Source organism: Pteropus medius, unplaced genomic scaffold, assembly GCF_902729225.1.
Source record: "Pteropus medius unplaced genomic scaffold, Ma_sr-lr_union100, whole genome shotgun sequence".
Taxonomy (NCBI): Eukaryota; Metazoa; Chordata; class Mammalia; order Chiroptera; family Pteropodidae; genus Pteropus; species Pteropus medius.
The window spans coordinates 13,697,599-13,720,990 of record NW_024352787.1 but is presented as its reverse complement, the minus strand read 5'-3'; the positions used below and the strand labels follow the sequence as shown (position 1 = coordinate 13,720,990).

The 23,392-nt window shown below is 32.6% G+C and overlaps 1 protein-coding gene and 3 pseudogenes across 3 annotated transcripts in view; 3 read left to right on the top strand and 1 right to left on the bottom strand.

The window, feature by feature from the left end:
- COG5 (component of oligomeric golgi complex 5) overlaps positions 1-23,392 on the top strand; it is a 290,007-nt gene that overhangs the window by 155,272 nt on the left and 111,343 nt on the right. For all 3 annotated transcript variants that reach the window (XM_039849028.1, XM_039849029.1, XM_039849030.1), the window contains exons 8-10: positions 4,801-4,966; positions 17,929-18,041; positions 18,292-18,369. In XM_039849028.1, coding sequence (XP_039704962.1) covers positions 4,801-4,966; positions 17,929-18,041; positions 18,292-18,369 — 357 coding nt within the window. The remainder of the gene's footprint in view (positions 1-4,800; positions 4,967-17,928; positions 18,042-18,291; positions 18,370-23,392) is intronic.
- LOC120592034 (uncharacterized) lies at positions 12,085-12,203 on the top strand (annotated as a pseudogene).
- On the top strand, positions 15,687-15,805 carry LOC120592033 (uncharacterized; annotated as a pseudogene).
- On the bottom strand, positions 16,810-16,928 carry LOC120592035 (uncharacterized; annotated as a pseudogene).

Here is a 23,392-nt window from a genome sequence, read left to right as displayed (position 1 = left end):
CCTCCTCCTCCTCCTCCTCTCCAGGTTAGAGAAATTTTCCATCATTATTTCTTCAAATAGCTCTTCAACGTCTTGTTTTCCTTCAGGTGCTCCTATGACATGGATATTTTTACCTTTAATAGTGTTTCATAGGCTCCTTAAATTATCATTATAGTCTTGGCTTCTTTTTTCTTGCCATTCTGGTTGAGTGATCTTGTCTTTCCCATCCTCTATGTAGGTCATCCGATCTTCTTTTTTATCCACTCTGTTTATTCCATTTAATATACTTCTCATCTTGGATAATGTGTTCTTCATTTCTGACTGGTTCCCTTTTAAAATTTCCATTTCTCTTTTTCTGTTTTTTATCTTTGTTGAAGTTCTCACTAAATTTATATACACTTCCCCTAAGTTAATCGAGCATCTTTATAAGCAGTGTTTTGAACTCTGCATCTGTTAGATTACTTGACTCCATTATTCCTGGATCTCTGTTCTGTTCTCTCATATGGTTTTTTGCTTCTTTGTCTTCCCATTTTGGCTGCCTTTCTGTGCCTGTTTCTATGTACTAAGCAAAGCTCCTAAGTCTTCTGGTCTTATTAGTGTGGCTTTGTATAGTAGGTGTCCAGTGGCACAGTCCTGAGAGAGATTCAGCTGCAGGCCAAGCTTAGCTTCAACCTGTGCCCATTCAGGGCCACCTGTTAAGATTCAGAAAGCAATCCACAGATGCTATAGTTATAGTTGCCTCAAAAGGCCCCACCAGAAACCACGGCCAGCTTCTACCAGTGTGAGTCTAGGCACTGTTCATCAAGGAGCGCCTGACTCACTGAGGATACACCTGAATATGGCTTAGGTGGGGCCACGAGTTGGGGGAGGTGGAATTTCAGGGAATCCTCTGGGTGGAGCGACTTCTGTTATCCAGTTTGATGACATCACAGCAATGGCATCTCCGAGTCTGTGCACTAAGAATGGGGAGGGCTCAACAGAGGAACAGTGGATACCTCTGGCACTTCTGTACAGAGCGATTCTTGCTTTGGCCCTACTCCGACAACTCAGTGTTTCCCTGTAAGTCCTTGGTGCCCCCTGTGCAGCTGAATCACACTGGTGCTCACAGGAAGCAGGTCTGTCACTATCAAAACCTGCTTGCGGACACAGCCCCTTTAAGAGGCATCTACATCTGCCGGCTGCCACTGCCACTGCCACTGCCGCAACCTCTGTCCCACTCAGCCACTCAGGACCGGGCAACCTCACGTCCTCGCCCTGTCCTACCTCCTGCCTTTGCAGAGTGGTTTCTTATATTTCTCCTTAGTTGTATGGCTTGGTCATCTAATTCCCAGGTGATTTTTCCTTGCTCTTTGCTCCTTGTTTCTGTCACAACTTTGATTTGGTCACCAGCGGGATGAATAGAGCCTCTGTCATCTGGTAGGTACAGCAATGTAATCCTCATCATATAATCAATAAGCAACCTGAAAAATTGCACCTTTCCTGTGTGAAAGAAAAAGCTTGTGCTTTCAGCCTTTTTTTTTTTTTTTTGAATGATATTGAGACTTCCTCCTGAACTGCCCAAAGCCAATCATTTCTGAGATACAGCTATGCTTGTGCACTTTAGACTACTAAAGTCCAGCCTCAGGGCTGAAAGTAATGGATCCAGAGACTTAGAATCTTCAAGAACATATCTGTACGGCTCCTGTATCACTGGCACAAAAGTCATTGAGCCAGAAAGTTGAAACTACGTTGAATGATAGGCACAGTATTCCTAAATAAAATCGAGTGCTGGAGCTGCACCAGAGCTTGTTACCCCTCCCGCTTCTCCCCTCCTTCGCTTACGTCACCCCGGAGTGCCGGCAACATTGGGACAACACTGTTAATGGTACTCCAGTTATGTCCCTGGTGCCCTCAAGCTGCTACCATAGCTCTGGAACTCAGAATGAATGAGTCCATCAGCAAGTTCGTTTGTGCATGGGCCATTTAAGAGGAATGCCTGGGACTTCAGCTTCATCTCTCTCACTGAGCCACAATCTCTGGTGATTTTCACAGCCAGAAATTATGGGGACATCTCCTCCCAGCACTGAAACCCTGGGCTATGGAGCCTGGTATAGGGCTGGGATCTCTTGCTCCTCTGGGTGGATCTGAGACATTCTTCCCGATTTTTAGCCACCACACATGGGTGTGGAACCAGTTCGTTCTGCATCTCAGCCCCTTCTACCAGTCTCAAATTGGCTTCTTCTCTATGACTTTAGAGACTTCTGTTCAGCTAGACTTCAGGCAATTTGCAATGACAGTTGTTCTGTATTTTAATGGTAATTTTGATTGGTCTTGAGAGGAGGCAAGCATAGCATTTACCTAATTTGTCTTCTTTACCAGAAATTCCATGATAGCATTATTTAAAATATGTTAAAAAATGGAAATAACTCAAATATACATCAACAGTGGGATGGATAAATAAACTAAGGTAAGTTTCTACACTGGGATAGTCTATAACACTGAAAATGAATCAGCTACTGCCATATACAACAACATGGATGAATTTTACAAATAAGATATTGACTAAAAGGAGCCATACACGATACTTACTTTATCGTTCCATTTACACAAAATTCAAAAACAGGCAAAAGTAATCATTGATGTTAGAAGTTATGATAGTGACAATATTTGGAGAGATGTACTTAAGGAAGCCACACAAGATTCAGAGGTACTTATAATATTCAGTTTCACAGTCTAGGTGGTAATTATGTAGATGTGTTCACTTTGTGATAATTTCTAAATCTGTGCTTACATAATTTGCATACTCCTTTATGCATATGAAATTTTTATTTCAAATAATCATTATTTTGTAGTTTGCCAACTAACAAATTATATATTTATATCAAGCGATAAATGTATATAACTGCCATTAATTGAAAAAATGGTCATGTTAATTCGCAAGCTTAAAATTACATTCAGAATTATAAGTATTGTAAGTTATAAATATTACTATATTAGACGATTCTTTAATAATGAGCTATATGTTTCCATTTTGAAAAGTTTTTAGAAGTTAATAATTTTTAGACTTTAAACGTTTTTCAATTAACATACACATACAGCTTACAGCATACATTCAGCTAATATCACTGAAACATTACTGTATGTTGAGAAGCTGTGCTTTTCAGATCCTTTGAAGATAGTAAAGGCAATAAGTATAATTTTATAGTATATATCAGTATTCAAGTTTTATAAGCTGAAAATATTATTTGAAGTTAGGTAATGCTTTCTTGGATTATATAGACACTTAAATAGTGATAAGGGAAATTCCTTTATAGCTGCCTAATTTTAATTCTTGGTTTCTACTAAAAAGTAAAAAAATATCACTCTGGATGGAATGGAACTAACAACAAAAGCAAAGCACTCTAGCACATATTTTCACTCAATAATTTCATATGAAATACCTTATTTTCTCCCTTTTTCTTTGGCAGTATGTTAAATTCTATTATAACCATATTAAATTAAGCTTTTAAAATTAAAATATAATTTAAAACAATGTTCATTCATTTTTCTTTTCTTGTTTAATTAAAAAAATTCCAAAATGGGTATTGTTATTCATCAATCATGTTTCCTGATGTTTTCTTTAAGCTGACTTTACTTTGCTTCTGTGTCTGTGCATCTGCAGTATCTACTATTACTAACGTCAGTAGAATTCAGAAATAACCTTTTGTCTTATTTATAAACTTAATAGTCAAGAAAATACGTTAAAGAAATCATTTAACTTTTTAACTACATACCTCTAATAACACTGAATCATAAATGAAAGAGGAATTTCAACTATTTGGGCCTGGAAATATATGTTGGTGTACTAGATTCTGCCTTGATAATTTTAGTCATCTACTTAGTCACAAATTTAATATTCCATTTATATCACTGTAGTTTTAATCTTCTCTTAGGTAGTGTTTCTACTACTTTATCAACTTTATCACCTACCTCCGAGTCACTCTGCTCCAGCCACCATCACAGCTTTCTTGCTGTTTCACCATAGCTACTAAGCACATTTCTACCTCAGCACTTTTGTTGATACCTCTACTCAGATCTGCATTTCCCTGTGTCCTCCCTAGATGCCTTCCATTGCATGCAGATCTGTCTAAATATCACCTCACAGATGCATCTGCTAACTCCTCTCTATAATAATTCCCATTATTCTCTATTCTCTTCATATTTTCTGCTTCATTTTTATAGCATTTATCATAACTTGATATTCCGTTAGATTTACTTTTTATATATTTCTTAGTAAACATAAGCTTCATAAGGATAGGGAGTTAATTGGTGTTGTATACTACTGTATTTTCAGCACCTACAACCAAAACTGACATATAGTAAGCACTGTATAAATATTTGTAGTTAGAATGAATAAATATAATAGAAAGGAAGTATGAGTCTTCATGGTCAGAGCTCTGTTACCTATGCAGAATTCACTTATTTATCTCTAAACAAATGTTGGAACGTTGTTAGTTCCAGCATGGCTCTTTCCATAGGGATTGATGGTGGATTTTAAATAAGCTCTAATAATATAACAGATTTTTTATCTTATTCTTTATCCTTTAAAGGAGGAGGAAAAGGGAAAGGGGGAAAATTATGTGTTTAGTTTTTAATTTTTTCTTCTATCAAATAATGACTAAAGAATATTTGTTCCAAATGCATTGTCTTTGTTCTTGTCTGTAGTAATTTATAAATAACTGTCGTAACTGCTCAAGTACCAAGTAACTACTCAAGTACCAGTAAAAGTTGTAAATTTATATTGGTTCTGTTTTCCTGTTTATATTTATTCTCATCCTACCCACTTACCTTTTTTTTTTAAAGAATCCAACCCAAGTCGGAACAGCTCTTCAGGTTTTCCATAATCTTGGAACTTTGAAGAATACTATTACCAGTGTCGTGGATGGATATTGTGCTGCTTTGGAAGAAAGCATCAGTAGTGCATTAGATATCAAAGTTTTGACTCAACCTTCCCAGTCAGCTGTGAGAGGTATGGATTTGATTTATATTTAGCTTCTTTATTTATTTATAACTGAGAAGTTCTTTGAATAGTATGTGAAACAGTCAAGTTTCAAAGCAATTTAATGACTCATTTTTTAGTAGACAAAATGAGAGAAGAGATTATGTTTCAGAATTTATTTATAACATTTTTGTCTAATCAGTGAATTGAACCGGCCAATTGGTATATTCAGAATTTCTAGATAAAATTCTATAAACTGTAGCTTCATTTAGTTCAGAGGAAACAGATGCAAGGGAAAAAAAGGAACATATTTTTTTCCATAAAATCCTTATCCTCACATGTACTTCTTATTGAGACAGAAGATTTTTTTTTTTTAAGGAAATGCCATCTCTACCCTAACTTTCTTGGGCTTTTTCTTATGATAATTCTGGTATTCAGAAGCAATAACGGCTACTTGTGAAGATAGAAATTGATAAAACCTTTGGGAACATAACAGCTATAGCAAAATCTAAAGAAAACTACTAAAGAAAGGTAGGATTCAAGGTGGAGAGGAGTAGCCCTTCATTAGCAGTCTGCAGCCATTTTCCTGCCAAGACACACCTGATGATGACTACCATATATAACACACTTCATAGATGGGAAAGACTTCATGTTATGTGTACCTCTCACTCATCAAAGCAACCCCTACTGTACATTTCTCTCCTTACATTCTTTCTTCTCTGCTTTTAGTATAAATAAACTGAATGTGCTGCTAGAAAAGACCAAGTACTCCACTTTTGCATTAGATCACATTAGTCAAGACCATTACTTTAGCAGATCCCTTCTTTCTGCCACTTCATCAGTTTTTCATTTTTCTGTGTCTTTCCAATCACATATAATCATGCTAGTGTATCTTCTTCTGCTTAAAGACTCTATTTCTTCAGCTTTATTACCCATTTTATTTCTTCTGACTACAGAAAAATTCTCTAAAGTGTTGTCTATATGTACTGTCTCCAGTTTTTTTCTTCCCATTTTTCTCTTGAAGGTACTAATCATCATAGAGTTATCCTGAGGAATAAATGAAATAACACTTGTATAGAATTAATAACAGAATTATCAATACATGGGTAAATACTAAAAAATTATTTGCAGCCATTATTATTTTTACATTTGCTATATATATAACCTTATAACACAGGATATATTTCATTCATAAATAAGTTGCTCTAGATAAAAAGAGATAAAAGAATCTTAGATCTTAAATGGATTTTTAAAGGTTAGCACTAGCCTCTGATTAGATCTGTATTAAGACTATTCTAGGAGAGTTTTAAACAGAAATTGCTAAAGGAGATTTCACTCTCAATTTTTCTCAATTATTCTCAGAAAGTTTGACCTAATGTTTAAATTTCCAGAAGTTTAATCTCATCTCTCTTGTGTTGTCAAAAATAGGGAGAAAAATGAAAGCAATTATTCATATGCTGTCAATCCTAATGTATGCCCTCTTATTGAAAGAATAGTTTTAAAGCTTTATTATCATCTGTTGAGTAAATACCATGATTTAATGTAGTAATTGTAAGCATCAATTCTTTGTTATTTTTTAAAAGAATAATCACTATTATATTTATTTTTTACGTGTTATATTGGCAGTATTAGTGTTAATTTCCTGATATTGATACTACGTAGTAGAATGTCCTTGTGTGTTGAAAATACACATTAGAGTAGTTAAGGGTGATGAGGCATCACGTAGGTAACTTATTCAGGAATAATTCAGAGAAAACAATTTCTTTTACTATGCTTTCAAAATTTTATATGTTTAAGATTGTTTCAAAATAAATATAAAACATTAGTGCAGTCTTAAGGGGAAAATGTTACCTATGAAATATTTAAAAGTTTGTAATTCAATAAGAAAGAAAGAGATAAACAACTCAGTTGAAAAAAAATAGATAAAAGACTGAGTAGGCCATTCAAAGCAGAATACATCCATTAAATGTGAAAAGATGTTCAGTCTCTTTTTGGAGGATGAACTAGTTATTAGAGAAACACAAACAAGGTACTGTTTCTCAATCATGAGATTGGCAAAACCTAAGCAAGAACTAAGTGTTGAATGAGAGCAGAAATTCTGGTACTCTGATTGTAGGAGGATAAAAGATTCAATTGCTTTATTCAATTTTATCAAATTATAAGATGAAAAATATACATATTTTATGATCTTATAATTTCTTTTATAAGATCATACCCTAGAAACACTCTGGCATGTATGTATAAAAATTTTTATTGCACAATTGTTTATAATAATGGCAGAGTGAAAACAACCTATCCTTCAATGGAAAAATGAATAAACTATTAAGTAGACTAATATATAATGTTTAAATTAATAAACTTACAAATACAGATAATTCTAAAAAGTATTACATGGAAAAGCTAGTTGCAGAAGGATGCATACAGTATGATACTATATTTAAAACATAAGAACATGAGAACATAAGAACATGTAATAAAGATGTTAACATGCATTGTAATAATAATGATAAATTCAAAATATTAGTTTTGGAGAGAGAGCAGGGAAAATCGGACCAGGAAGGGAGGGGGTATATAAGGAACTTTATTTATTTTTTTAATCCTTTAAAAAATTTATTTTTTAAGACTATTGTTTTTTTAGAGCAGTTTTAGGTTCACAGTAAAATTAAGAGGAAGGTACAGAGATTTCCCATATACCCCTGCCTTCACACATGCGTAGTCTTTCCTATTATCAACATCTCCTACCAGAATGGAACATTTGTCACCGGTGACGAAATAGCATTGCCACATCATTATCACCCAAACTCCATTGTTTTGTGTGATAATGCACTCTTGGTGGTGTGCATTCTGAGTTTGGACAAATGTATAATGACTTACCTCCCTTAATATATCATACAAAGTATATTCACTGCCCTAACATCCCCTGTACTCTGCCTCTTTATCTCCACTGCTTCCAACTCTAGTAACCACTGACCTTTTTATTGTCTGAATAGTTTTGCCTTTTCCAGTATGTGGTATGATTGGAATTATATAGTACATATTCTTTTCAGATTGGCTTCTTTAACTTAGTAATATGCACTTAATGTCCTTCATGTCTTTTCATGGCTTGATAGCTCTTTTTTTTTTAGTGCTGATTATTTTCATTGTGCGAATGTACCACAGTTTATTTATACATCTACCTTCTGAAGGACGTCTTAGTTGCTTCCAACTTTTGCAATTATGAAAAAAGGGTACTATAAACATCCATGTTAGGTTTTTGGGTGGACATAAGGTTTCAACTTGAGTATTTGAGTAAATACCAAGGAGCAGAATTGTTGGATTTTCTAGTTAGAGTATATTTAGTGTGGTAAGAAACCACGAAATTGTCTATCAAAGTGACTGTATCATTTTGCATTCCCATCAGCAGCGAATGAGGGTTCCTATTGCCCCACATCCTTGGCAGCATTTGATGTTGTCATTTCCAAATTTTGACCATTCTAATAGCTGTGCAGTGGTATCTTATGTTTTAATTTACATTTCCATGATGAGGTAGGATATGGAGCATCTTTTCATATGCTTATCTGTTGTGCGTGTGTGTGTGTGTATATTATTATTATCTTTTGGTGAGGGAAGTGTCTAATGGGATTTTTAGTTCACTTTTTAATCAGGTTGTTTTCTCATTGTTGAGTTTTAAGAGTTCTTCAGTATATTGGATAATAATAGTCCTTTAAGATGAGTCTTTTACAAATATTTTCTCCCATTCTGTAGATTATGTTCTAATTATCTCGATATTGTCTTCCCCAGAGTAAAAGTTTTTGCCTTTAATGAAGTCTGGCTTATCAATTACTTCTTTCATTGATTTTGTGTTTGGTCTTATATCTAAAAATTCATTGCCATACCCAAAGTCATAGAGGTCTTCTCCTATATTATCTTCTAGGAGTTTTATAGTTCTCTGTTTTACATTTATGTCTGTGATCCATTTTGAGTTAATTTTGGTGAAGGGTGTATAGATTCTTTTTTTTTTTTTTTTTTGCATGTGGTTGTTCAGTTCCATTGAAGAGATTATCTTTATTCCACTTTATTGCCTTTGGTCTTTTGTCAAAGATCGTTTGCCTGTATTTATGTGGATGTATTTCTGGGCTTTCTATCTTGTTCCATTGATCTATCTGTCTTATTCTTTTGCCAATACCACATTGTCTTGATTACTGTAGCTTTATAGTATGTCTTGAAGTCAGATAGTCCTCCAACTTTGTTCTTTTTCTTAAATATTGTGTTGACTACTCTGGGTCTTTTGCCTCTTCATATAAACTTTAGAATCAGTTTGTCAATATCCATAACATAACTGACTGGGATTTTGATTCAGATTGCATTGATTTTATAAATTAAGCTGAGAAGAACTGATATCTTGACAATTTTGAGTCTTCCTATCCATGAACATGGAATTTCTCACTATTTAGTTCCTCTGGTTTGATTTTGTTCATCTGAGTTTTGTAGTTTTCCTCATATCAATCTTATACATTTTTGTCATATTTATTTATACTTAAGTATTTCATTTTAGGGGGAATGTAAATAATATTGTGATTTCAGTTTCAAATTCAACTTTTTCATTGCTAATATATAGGAAAGCAATTGATGTTAGTTGCAGATTATTTGTAGTCTTTATCACATTGCGAAAGTTCCCTTTATACCTAGTTTATTGAGAATTTCTATCATTAATGAGTGTTAGATTTTGTCACATGTTTTTTCTTTATGTGTTAATGTGATCATGTGATTTTTCTTTTATAGCCTAGTGTTGTGATGGATTACATTAACTGATTTTTGAATGTAGAACCAGCCATGCATACCTAAGATAAATCCCACTTGATCATGGTATAAATTTCTTTTTATATGTTGTTGGCTTTTATTTGCTAATAGTTTGTTGAGGATTTTTCTGTCTTTGTTCATGAGAGACATGGTCTGCAGTTTTCTTTCCTTGTAATATTTTTGTCTTGTTTTGTATTAGGGTAATACTGCCCTTATAGAATGAGTTAGGAAGTATCCTGTCTGTTTATGCAAGTTATGGTAGAGAATTGGTGCAATTTCTTTCTTAAATGTTTCATAGAATACACCAGTAGACTCATCTGGGTCTGGTACTTTAATTTTGGAAGGTTATTAAATATTGATTCAACTTCTTTAATAGATTTAAGCCTATTCTGATCATCTTTTTATTCTAGCATGAGTTTTGGCAATTGCATCTTTCAAGGAAATTTGTGGACGTAGAGTTGTTCATAGTATTCCTTTTTTAGCCTTTTAATATACATGGGATCTATAGTGATGTCTTTCATTTCTGATATTAGTAATTTATATCTTCTCTCATTTTTTCTTAGCTTAGCTAGGGAGTTATCAATGTTATTGATCTTTTCAAAGAACCGGCTTTGGTTTCGTTGGTTTTCTCTATTGGTTTCCTGTTTGAAATCTCATTGATTTCTGCTCTAATTCTTATTACATTAAATCAGTTAATGTAATCCATCACAACACTAGGCTATAAAAGAAAAATCACATGATCACATTAACACATAAAGAAAAAACATGTGACAAAATCTAACACTCATTTATTTTTGTTTACTTTATTTTTAATTTGCTCTTTTTTTTTTTTTGGTTTTCTAAAGTAGAAATTTAGATCATTGATTTTAGATCTTTTCTTCCCCCAATATTTGTATTTAATGCTATTTCTCCCTAAGCATCACTTTGACCACATCCCACAAATTTTGACATGTTTTTATATTTTCATTTAAAAATAGTTTTAAATTTCTCTTCAGATTTCTTTGACATGTGTTATTTAGAAGTGTGTTACTCAATCTTTACATATTTTGGGATTTTCTGCTTATCTTTCTGTTGATTTCTAGTTTAATTTATTTATGGTATGATAGCAGACATTATATGATTTTTATTCTTTTAAATTTGTTAAGGTGTGTTTATGGCTCAGAATGTGGTTTATTTTGATGAATATTTTATTTGAGCTTGAAAAGAATGTGTATTGAGCTGTTATATGAAGTAGCTTTATAGATGTCTAATATATCCAAATGACTGATGGTGTTGTTGAAATTCTACAATATCCTCACTAATTTTCTTCCTTCTTATCTGTCAATTTGTCGATAGATGTAGGTTCATATTTCTTCTTGCAGTTCTATAAGTTTTTATCTCATGTAGTTTGATGCTCTGTTAGGCACAAACACATTAAGAATATGTCTTCTTGGAGAATTAACTCTGTTTATCATTAGGTAATGCCCTTCTTTATCCGTGATAACTTTTCTTCCTTTGAATTCTGCTTTGTCTGAAATTAACATAGCTACTCTTGCTTTCTTTTGATTGGTGTTTGAATGGTATATTTTTCTCCATCTACTTTTAATCTATATGTGTCTTTATATTTAAAGTGAATTTCTTATAGACAACATGTAGCTGAGGTGTGTTTTTTGACCCACTCTATCTCTGTCTTTTAATTGGTACATTTAGAACATTGACATTCAAAGTGATTATTGACATAGTTGGATTAATATCTACTATATTCATTGCTGTTTTCTATTTGTTGTCCTTTTCCTCTGTTCTTATTTTTTGTCTTCTACACTTTTTCTTCCTTTTTGGTTTTAATTGTTCATTTTATATGATTCCATTTTTCTCCTTAGCGTATCAGTTATACTTCTTTTAAAACTTTTTATAATGGGTTCCATAGAGATTGCAATATAAACTAGGACTTAATTGAAGTCCACTTTCAGATAACACTATACCACTTCACAGAGAGTGTGAGTACCTTGTAATAACAAAATAATCTTAATTCCTTCCTCCCATCCCTTGTATCATTGCTGTCATTCATTTTACTTATATGTAAATATACATAAACATATTTATACACACATATAAGATATAAACATACATAATCAGATACATTGTTGCTATTATTATTTTTAATAAACTGTTATCTGTTAAATCATTTAAGACTAAGAAAAAAGTTTCTGTTTTACCTTCATTTTTCTGTTTTCTATGCTCTTCCTTTCTGTATATCAGAGTTTCTGACCTATATTATTTTCCTTCTCTCTAAAGAACTACTTTTAACATTTCATGCAAGGCAGATCTATTAGCAACCATCAGTTTTTGAGGATTTTGTTGATATATTCTTGGCTCAAAGATTCTTTCCTGTCTACAGCCATGCCATCCTGAACGTGCCCCATCTTGTCTGATCTCGGAAGCTAAGCAAGGTTGGACCTGGTTAATACTTGAATGGGAGACCACCTAGGAATACCAAGTGCTGTAGGTGTTGGATGAATGAATGAATGAATTCCTGGTCTGATAATTCCAACATCCCTGCCATGTCTGGTTCTTAAGTTTGCTCTTTCTCTTCAAGTTGTTTTGTCTTTTAATATGCCTTGTCATTTTTTCTTGGTAGAGGGAATTCCTGTAATTAGGCCTTTAATAATGTGTGGTAAGATGTGTGGGGAGTAGAAGCATTCTATAGTGTGCTGTGAACTTCACAAGTGTTTTAAATTTGTTTTCTCCTCCTTTAGGTGGGAGAGGATGACTGCAGTAGTCTGGAGTTGGATATTTCCATTCCCCAGGTCAATTAAAATCTGGTAAAACTCCAGCAGATAAAACTCTTGTTAATTAGTTTCTCCTGAGAGCAGGTCTTGTTAAGAAGAACAGAGTGCTCTGGCATATTTCAAAATGATTCTTTTTCCTTTCTTCCTACTGGAAACATGAGGGGATTTTTCTCTAATATTTACTGTGGGAACCTAGTCACACGTGTGGAGGTAAATCTCAATATTGTAGGGTCCCTGTGACTAGATCCCCTTGGAGTTTTTAACTCTCAGAATTGTCCACACTGAGCCTCTAGCAATTCCTTGGTTACAGTAGATCATGTTTTTCTACCATGGCTCCAGTTCCCTCAGCAGTTTTTGCCAGGGAGGCTCTGTTCCGGTAAGCAGCAACTCCTTATATTTGCTTGTAGGTCTTTCTAATTTGGAGGGCAGTGGTTTGCCATTGTCCTCCCCTCTCTCATGGGTCCAAGAAGAGTTGTTGATTTTTCAGTCTGTTTGGCTTTTTATTTGTTGTTGGGACAGAATGTTGGCTTCCAGGCTTCTTACTTGTGGAATCAGAAATGTAATTGCTAATCAGATTTTTACAGAACCCCCACATAGCTCACTTGTTTTTCTTTGCTGTCTAACTGGTTTTTTATCTTTGAAATTCAGTAATTTCTTAGGATATATTTTGAGAATGAATGCTCTATATCTATTTTTTTTCTGAGTCAGAATATGTTCTCTTTTATAGAAAAGTTTACCTTGATTGTATATTTGAATATTTTTCTTTTCCATTTGTTCTTTTTAGGAACTTTATATAGATATCACATCTTTGCTTTCTATTTTTAGTATCTTTGCCTTAACTATATTTTATATCTTCGTATTTTATTTAATTTTGTATGATTACCTCTTGCTTATTTCCCATATCTGATTGTATTTTCACCCTTGATCATTATAGTGTTTTATTGTTTCTATTGTTTAATCTCTGTTTAGTGTCACACTGAGAATGTTTCCCATAATTATTTTGAGACAGTGAAAAACTAACCCTTCCTGTTATTTCCTTTGGAAATTCCTTTGATAACCTACGTTTATTATTTTTTGCTTATCTACCCCTTCTCCCCATATCAGTGTTAGGCCCCATATTGCTTTGTTTCTGGTTATTATTTATCTTGAAAGGAACTACTTGTTCCTTGAAGAATAGTCTGAGAATAGTTGTAGGAGAGACTTGGGACAGTCTATAACTTTGATTTAGGTTTGTTGTCTAGTGTTAACCAATAAAGATTTGAGGTTGTAAAACAAAAGTTTATTTGGAGTTTTAAAGGATTCACATCCAAGAGATGCAGATTTAGGTAGCAATCCAAACTGTGCTCTGTAGAGAACAAAGAAAGGTAGGGTTTATAGAGGCAAAAACCACACAATGTACATTCTCTCATACATATGAAGGATTGGTGGCTAAGTTATCCAGGATTGATTAGTTCCAATGTGCAACTGGGAAGCGAAAAGTACAAGGAAGTAAAGTCCATATATGTCCATGGAGCACTTTTTATTCCAGATTTTTACAGCTTAGCCTTGAGCTGAGGTTAGCAGCAGATTTAGCATTTTAACAGCAGCTCTGAGAACTTAGGCACAAGATATATATAGGCCCCACTTTTTTTAATAGCCTCCTGACTCTACTTTAAGTGGCTCTCTTAGCAATGTTTCTTCTGTCTCTCCCCGCCATCCCCCATCATTTAGTATAAGCATTCACCAATTTTTATTTCCTTCTGCCTTCAAAACACTTCTTTCCTTAAATTTTGGAACAGTCTGGAACTTAGTGTGAGTCCCAGTAAAGCCTTTAAGTAATTTCTGTGTGGAAACCTTACATTCTCTGCTTTTCTTTCCTCTTTCACCTCATTTTCCCTCTAATAGTCTCCCCAAGCTGGGGGCTAATTCTTATATAATGTCAATATCATTTTATTGTGATTTTTTTCAGCTCTTTTTCCTTTGCTACTCTGCAACATTGAACATTCTACTAGCTTCTTTCCTGAACCATTTATGTTTATCTCAACTCTAAGCAAAGAATCATTGGCTATCTCAACTCTAAGCAAAGAATCATTGGCTAACTGTTCTTAAAATCAATTCTTAAAATTGATTTTAAGAACAGTTTTGCTCCTTGCTGATTGTCTTAGTTGGCAGCTATCTGGTACCTTGTACATTTTGCTTTATCCACAGCATTTGGTGTACATGCTTTATAATCTCATTTGAGGTTTTAGCTTATTCCTTTTTATTTTTTTTGAAGTTAACATTTTTTTTTCTCTACTTTTTATTCTTATTTTCATTGACTTTCAAGGGATGAGCGTAGGAAAATGATTTTATTCCACTATCACTAACTGGAAATCACTCTTAAGTATTGTTTCTTAGAGGAAGTCTTGGTTTCTTCTAACTAATAAAACTTAGTTTATGACATTATCTATTTTGTTTCATGAGTATCCTAAAGCTGATAATGGTGTCTATTTTTCTGTTTTAATTGTTCTTTCTCCCCTTTATACCAATGTCCTATTTTCCATTGATTATTTCTATCATGTCTATATCTTCAGTGAGATGTATTTAGCTTATGAGAATAAAAATCTTTAAGTACTAAACTACAAGTAAGAAAACTGAAGCCTCTAAACCTAGTCGAACCAGTGACTGTAATCTTGTTTTTCTGTGTCTCAGTTTCTCTAAAGTAAATGCGAGCAGAAAATAATATTTTGTATTTCTGCTTGTATTTAGTTTAAGATTGTAATGGGTTGATGTGCCCCATAATTCTTTATAATAAAACCAAGCTATGCCTAGTCCAGGAATTTCATTAATATTGCTGATTTTCACAAAGGCACTACATAGCCTTTCCTCATTATTGCAAATTCATTCTTTATGTAACATGAGACAATTGAAGATTGTTTCAGTATTACCTTTCTATTCCCTGTATACTTTTCCTTAATATTCTTTGCACAACACTACAAATAATTTTAAAAATTAATTAGATCTAGATTTGAAACAGGAATTCATATTTTTAAAGCCAGTATCTCTTTCCTGTGTTTCTCTTTTTTATTGCTCTTCAGTTATCAGAGTGAAAAATAATAGCATCTCCTTACTAAAGGTACATGTAATTCTTTTATAAACTTAGAACTTTTGTAAAAGTAAACTAAAGCAGTTTACAAACAGAGCCTCTGGTTTTCTTGATTGTTACCCTCCTAAAAAGCAGAGTAGTCTATGGCCATGTCACCCTAAACAAACTTGTTCGTGTCTGATCTCGGAAGCTAAGCAGGGTTGAGCCTGGTTAGTACTTGGATAGGAGACCACCTAGGAAGACCAGATGCTGTAGGCGTAAAAAATAAAAAAATGAGGGATTGTAAGATGACAAGGTTCTTGGAATCTGTGAGATCAACCAAGGGTTGCCTCACCTTAAAAAAAAAAAAAAAAGCAGGATAGACTATGTAATTACTGATGGGCTCTTGTACTGCCTGGTTTGTAAATTTAATTTTGATTTATACTTTTCCTTTTGAAATTAAAATTTCTTCTTTTTATGTTGAAACATTTAAACTTGTTCAAATAGCCGTGTGTGTGTATTACAATAACATTCTTAGACACCACTCTCAAGGATTTTAACAGCTTGAAACAATCAGAGATTATGTTTTTCTATTGATTGTCTTACTTATGTCTTTATTCTCTTTTAATCAAAAACAACCCCACTGCCTTTTTTTCTTTCGTGACATTAAAATGTTTAGAGGGCCCCACAATTTGGATTTGTCTGGATTTATCTGATTGTTTTTACATGATTACATTCAGAGTAAACAAGCTGGTAAGGTGATGTGTATTCCCAATTACTTTATATCAGGAAGCACCAAAATTATGTTAGTCTGTCTCATAAGTGCTGATGCTAAATGATATCTTTTGTTACTATGGTGTATGCTGGCTTACTCCTTGTAAAAGTACTCTCTTTTTGTAATTAGTAACTTGTGGTGCACATTTGAGATCATGTGAATATCCTGTTTCTTGTAACATTTCTTCCAGTGTTTTAGTATCCAATGATAATCTTTCCCTCAATTATTTTACTAGTAGTTTCAAAATGGTGAAATTTTTTTCTAATTCTGTCATTCTGTCTGCATTTATCAACTGATAACCTTTCTCTAAATAGCAATTCCCATACTTTTTAAACATGATTTTTCACTATGAATTCATTATTTTTTTAGTTTTTATTTTTTAGTTTATTTTTTATTTTTAAAAAATTTTTTATATATTTTTTTAAGGCGAGGCAACCCTTGGTTGACCTCACAGATTGCAAGGACCTTCTCAGTTTATAATCCCTCATTTTTATTTTTTTATTTTTTACACCTACAACACCTGGTCTTCCTAGGTGGTCTTCCATCTAAGTACTAACCAGACCCAACCCTGCTTAGCTTCCCTGATCAGATGGAATCGGGCTTGCTCAGGGTAGCATGGCTGTAGACCATTAAATATTTTTTTAATCAGTGTTTTGATTGACTGCCCACTCCAGTCAAGTTCTTGTGTTCATTGACAAATCTCCATTCATCTTTGAACACTTGCTTTGCTCTCTGGCACAGTTTGTATCAGGCTCACCTTCTGTGTTCACTGCTCCAGATATGGATGGAATCATGCTTTTTTCCAATAAGCCCTGGTTTCATTTATTGGGAAATGATGCATAGAATTAAAATTATACTCATTTTTATTGAGTCATTGTCTCTCTATTCTTTTAGTGAACAGAGTTGGGGAATACCTCTAATCCCCTTTACATATTTGTATCTTTATTCTGTTTATAGTGAGACCCTTCATTTGCTCTATTTTAAAATATACCTAAACTAGTTTCAGATTAGTAAATCAGTACTTCATCCAGCAACAAAACGGTTAATTAAAGTGCACTATTTCTTTGTAATTCTTTTTGCCCCTAAAATATCTTACGGAAGTCAGAGTTCTGTAATTAAAAATTACTAAAATTATTTGTTTTCTTCTGTGTGGTTTTACATTATCAATTTGAAATACGGTTTATTTTATTTGTTTCTATATTTGTTTGTATTTAATTTTAGAGTTTGCTTTTTTCACTATTTTAAATTTTAAATTTATTTTGAAATATGTAAAACATTTGTATGGCTCACAAAGACTCACTACTTATGTCCCTGTTGCTTTCACCTGGTAGTTTGTTCTACCACTCACTTCCTCTCCCCATTTTAGGAAACCATGTTCATCAAATTGTGCATGTATGTGTGTGTGTGTGTGTGTGTGTATGTGAGTGAGTGATGCATCCTACGTGAGAGAAAGAGAAATCTTATTTCCCTTTCTTAAACACAGAAGGCTGATTCTTTTTCATATCACTCATAAATTATTTCTTAAAGAAGGAACTTCTGATTTTTTAGCCTGTATCTGTTTTTTATAAGACACAGTTTGTTATCATTGGAAATTTTTATTTTTTATATTTGTCACTCATATAAACAGGGGGACCTGGCCGATCTACCATGCCAACCCCAGGAAATACTGCAGCTTTTCGTGCTTCCCTTTGGACCAATATGGAGAAACTTGTGGATCATATTTGTACTGTTTGTGGACAGGTAAATATTTTAGAGAGTGAAGAAAACATTAATTATGGATTATCCTTGTTATTTTGAGTTGTGTGAACTTGGGCAGATTTCTTCAAATTTATGAGCATTTAAAATAACTAATTTAGCTAATTATCATGTATGGAAAGGCTCTGGCAAAATGCCATTTTTCTTTCTTTGCTGTTTCTAGTGCCTATGCTTTACACTTGTTCCATTTAAAAATACCGAATTATATACACTATCTCTCTCTTCCCCTTTTTAGGTACAACATCTACAAAAAGTATTAGCCAAGAAGAGAGATCCTGTTTCTCATATTTGTTTCATTGAAGAAGTAGTTAAGGTATATTTAAACAAAAATATCTTTATCTCTTTTTTGAAGAATGAGAGAAGATGATAAGCCAGTGTTATTTGTGTTTCTCTCTTGCTGTGAGGCTGCATGTCAAATATAATAAGGAAATAAGTATATTTCTTGACAACCATAAATTTTCTTTACAAAATATGTGTAAGTACATTTGTTTATTGAGTAGATTCTAGTACTAATACTATTTGTTGACTAATCTTTGAAATGCATGTAAGTAATTTCCCATTTTCTGTCATATAAATGACTTATTATCAATGTTTTCTGAAGTTCCACTAGAGAATAAGATGAAAATTTTTGGTAAATAAGAGCTTTAATTAGTAGTTTATAACATCTTATTGTCTTCACTGAAGATGGTAGGATTCATTCAGTTGTTAATTTTTCCTAGAGCACATTGCTATATTCATTTTCCATATTTAAACTAAATTTATTGGGGTAACACTGGTTAATAAAATTGTATAGGTTTCAACTGTACAATTCTGTAAAACATCATCTGTATATTGCATGTGTGTCACCACACAAAGTTAAATCTCCTTATGTCCATGTATATTTGACCCCTTTTACCCTTTTCTGCCTTCCCCGCTTTCCCTCTGGTAATAGACTAAGCTGTTGTCTGTGTCTGAGTCTTTGTTTGTCTTTTTTTTGTTGCTTTCAGTTTTATATCCCACGCTTCAGTGAAATCATGTGGTTTTCAGCTTTTTCTGTCTGACTTTTTTCGCTTAGCACGATAATCTCAAGATCCATCTATGTTGTCTCAAATGGTAGTATTTCATCTTTTCTTACAGTTGAATAATAATGTATTGTACCACAAGAATTAACATATGACCCAGCAATCCCTCTCCTGGGTATCTGCCCCCAAAATATGAAAATATTTATCCCTATAGATATAAGCACCCCTGTGTTCATTGCAGCATTATTCACGGTGGCCAAGAAATCTCTCCCATCATCCACTGATCAGCTGGCCTCATGAGCAATAAGAATTCCTTCTGTGCACAGGAATTCCTGACTCTAACATTTTATTTACTCATTTTTATTTGTTTTTGATAATGATTCATGGAATGACTGATTATTCATCATTAAATATTAATACCTAGGACTTCAAAGAAAAACTTTCTCTTTAAGTTTCCATTGTCCTGGTATAGGTAGTTTTCTTTGTAGTTCAGAATTTTAAATATTTCATATGTTGTGTTGGGGATTTTCAAAACTATCTTCAAGTTCAGTGATTCACAGCAGTCAGCATTTAGTCATGCTCATGGCTATGATTTATTATAGTGAAAATATATAAAGCAGAATCAGCAAAGGGAAAAGGTGCATAGGGTGAAATCCAGAGGAAACCAGGTGCAAGCTTCCTCTCCAACTCTCTCTAACAGAGTTAGACAGGACACCCTTAATTTCTCTGTCAGTAAGTTGAGACATTATGCATGAAATGTTGTCTTCCAGGGAAGCTCATTTTGAGCCTAGAAGTCCAGGATTTTTATCAGAGGTCAGTAACTGCCTAGCACATGCCAAAATTCTAGACTCCCAAAAGAAAAGCAGGTGTTCAACACAAACCACATTATTTAGATACAAACAATTTAGATACAGTGAACACTTCTGTCAGTTAGAGAATCATGAGGACATTCTTAGACTCCAAGTTCCAGATGCCAGGCAAGAACCAGACTTTTAAGAAGGCATTTTTACTAAAGCATTTTAACTAAAGCATTCTCAGATCTGCTATGTTAACTCTTTTCTGCACATAGATTTATGTTAGTATATAACTACTTACATTAACCTGCTTCACATTTGGCTTTTAATTTTGTGAAAGAAACAATAGATGCTTTTGTCAGTTTGTAAAGTCATTAATTGTTTCCATTTACTAGTAAATGGGATTACTAATATCAGGTCTTTGTTTTTATAGGTAGGCAACTACACATGAAGTCTTATCATTCATTCCTTCTGATTTTGGTCAACTTTCTACCCAAATTAATTAATTTAGTGTTTATATGGAGTACCTTCATTTCAAGCTTTTACTATCTAATCTTTTGTTTATGTTTTATTTTTTTAATAGTTTAATTAATATTCTACTAATAACATTAGAACAATTGTAATAAAACCATTATATTTAAGAGAATCTAAATAAAAAATAAAAAAGGAATAGTGCCATTTAAAGAGGCTTATGTTTGCGATATTACATTGAGCAAAGTTTCTACATTAAAAAATCACATATCATTTCTCATCGACATTCAGTTTCTACATTAAAAAATCACATATCATTTCCCATCAACATTTAGAATGATTTGAATCTCTTATAGTGAGTGGACACTGGCAACTCATGTGGGTCAGATTTTAAATGCATGTGAATTATTACTGATTTAAAAAGGGTTATTAGGAATAGGGATGTATGCTTTCATTTTATGCATTCTTTTCATTTACTTACACACTTTCTTAATTAATAAAATTAAACCAATGAAGATTGCTTTTTCAAACACTCTTCTAAAGCTTAAGAATATAGTTAAAAAAAAGAATATAGTTAAATACAACACATACATTTTTACATTTACATATAAATTTCAAAGTAAATTTCCATTTTAGTAGATATTCGTTTTTTTGGGGTAATATTTATGGGAAAAAATTAGTCCCTCTTAGAATTCAGTATAGTCATCTATATTCAGAAAAGAGCAGTCTTTCATGAAAAGTCTAAATTAACTTTTCACTCTACATGCTTGGAAATTCCAGGGCAAGAGAAAAGGTAAAAATAACCAAAGAAGAATATCTGTTATATATTGTAAAGATAACACATATTTCACTATATTTACTATAATTTATTTTAGATTTTTCCTTTTATAAAGCTATAACGAAATATGCTTGCTAATTTTATAACTACCATGAAATATCATCTACTTAAAATAATGATCAGTGGCAATACAACCTTTGTAAAAAGTTTCATATTTTTAGAATGATTTGAATCCCTAAATAATGACCCTTAAAATCTTCAGAAAATTTTAAACTTGATTAGATGATGACATATACCTGGTATCTTGGGTCATTAAAGAGTGATATCTACACCAAGATCTCTAAATAATTTTGTAATCTCTTTTTGAGAAAAAGATTATGAACAGAATGTTCTTACACTGAAAGTTTTTGCATCTTCAAGAATTTTTAGAAGGGTACATGGGGTCCTGATATTGAATGTTCTTTCTTTAGTGGTTTAACCTTTTAAATCTATGAGTATATTTTTTAAAAAGTCAAAACCATGTATATAATTTAAGAAGAAACAATATTAGAATTATGCTATATGCTTCCTACAGTATCTGTTCAGAAATCAATGCTTTTTTTCCTAGGGAGATCATTTCTAGCAGATATCTTTTTAAAATTGGAATCTATAAAAAGGATTTTTAAAAATATTTATGTATTAAATTTTTGTAAGCAGTAATCCTTATTTTGAAGTTCAGTGGAAGCTAAATTAATAAATACTTTCTCTTTGGTTTATAATATGGAATATAAACAAAGTTACACTATTAATTTCATGTCAATAGGAAAATTAAGAATCCATTTTCCAATTTTCTTTGTTTTTAAACCATTTGATTCTAATGCTTTTTGTATTTTACTATAAACTGATGGAATTTCCATATTTGATTTCTTCTTGCCAACTTATGTCTACAAAAATATTTATTTTGCATTTTTTTGTTAAAGAATTTTTGTAATCTTTTCATTGCAGTTCAATACCTATAGATTTTAAAAAATTAATTGTCTTTTTTATAGCAGCTTTAGGTTTATAAGAAAAATTGAGCAGAAAGTACATGTTACTTATGTTATCATAACATCCATTATGCATTATGTAAAATATGGAACCGTACAATACAATGAGCTAACCCTAATATAAACTATGGACTTTAGTTAATAATAATAGATTAATAATGGCTTAATTGTAACAAATGCACCATACCAATGCAAGATGCATAATGCATTATGCAAATACATAATGTTGTGTATCCACCATTATAGTATCATATAAAATAGGTTTAGTAAGTTTCACTTCCCTAGAAATCCCTTATGCTGTATTCATTTTCTCCCATTTTTCTCACTTACCCCTGACAACTGTTGATCTTTTTACTGTCTTTATAATTTTGCCTTTTTCAGAATATCATGTAATCCGAATCATACCAGTTAGACTACAGTTGGGTTTGTAAAAACCTGCTAAACTGTCTTTCATCATGACTGTATCATTGTGCATTCCCACTAGCAAAGCAACAGTGTTCCTGTTGCTCCACATTCTCACCAGTTTGTTTTGATATTGTGTTTTGGATTTTAGCTATTCTGCTAGGTATGTAGTGGTATCTCATTGTTTTAATTTGTACTTCCCTATAGATTTTTTAAAAATTAAAAATATCTTCATTATCTAAGGTTGTAAGACTTTATCCGTAGGAATAAAGCCTTGCACGTTCATTATTTAATAATATGTATCTGTTATAATCAATGCACGTGCTTAAAATGGCTTAAAATATTCTAAATTTTTTTTTATAAGATTAAGTATAGTTTTTAAGCATTTGGAAAGCCAAATCTTAAAAGTCTTCTTTCTAAACACTTATTTAAATAGTGTAAAAGGCAGGTTAGTACAGTGATTAAGAACTGGGGTCTTCCACCTTGGTATCAGAGCTCAGTGTTCCTGCATTGATTATACAACCTTAGGTAGGTACTGTAATTTTTCAGAACATCAAATATCAATGAGGATGGTAATATTACCTAAAGAACTGAGGTATTTTGAGGGAAAATGAGATCATGCAGTCTTAATTCAAAGATTGGTTCAGTAACTTGCTATCATAATTATTATTTAAATCATTTTTTAAAAAATCTCTCAACTTATTTAGGAGTCTTTATATAGAATCCTGCCATGTGAGAAAGTTGGTTTTATTTAACAGTTCTAAAACATAATACGCATGTACATTAATTCATGCAGAGTATCAGAAATTTAAATTAAGAAATTATGCTTCTGTAAATAAGACAATATCAAGGATTTACTGTGAAT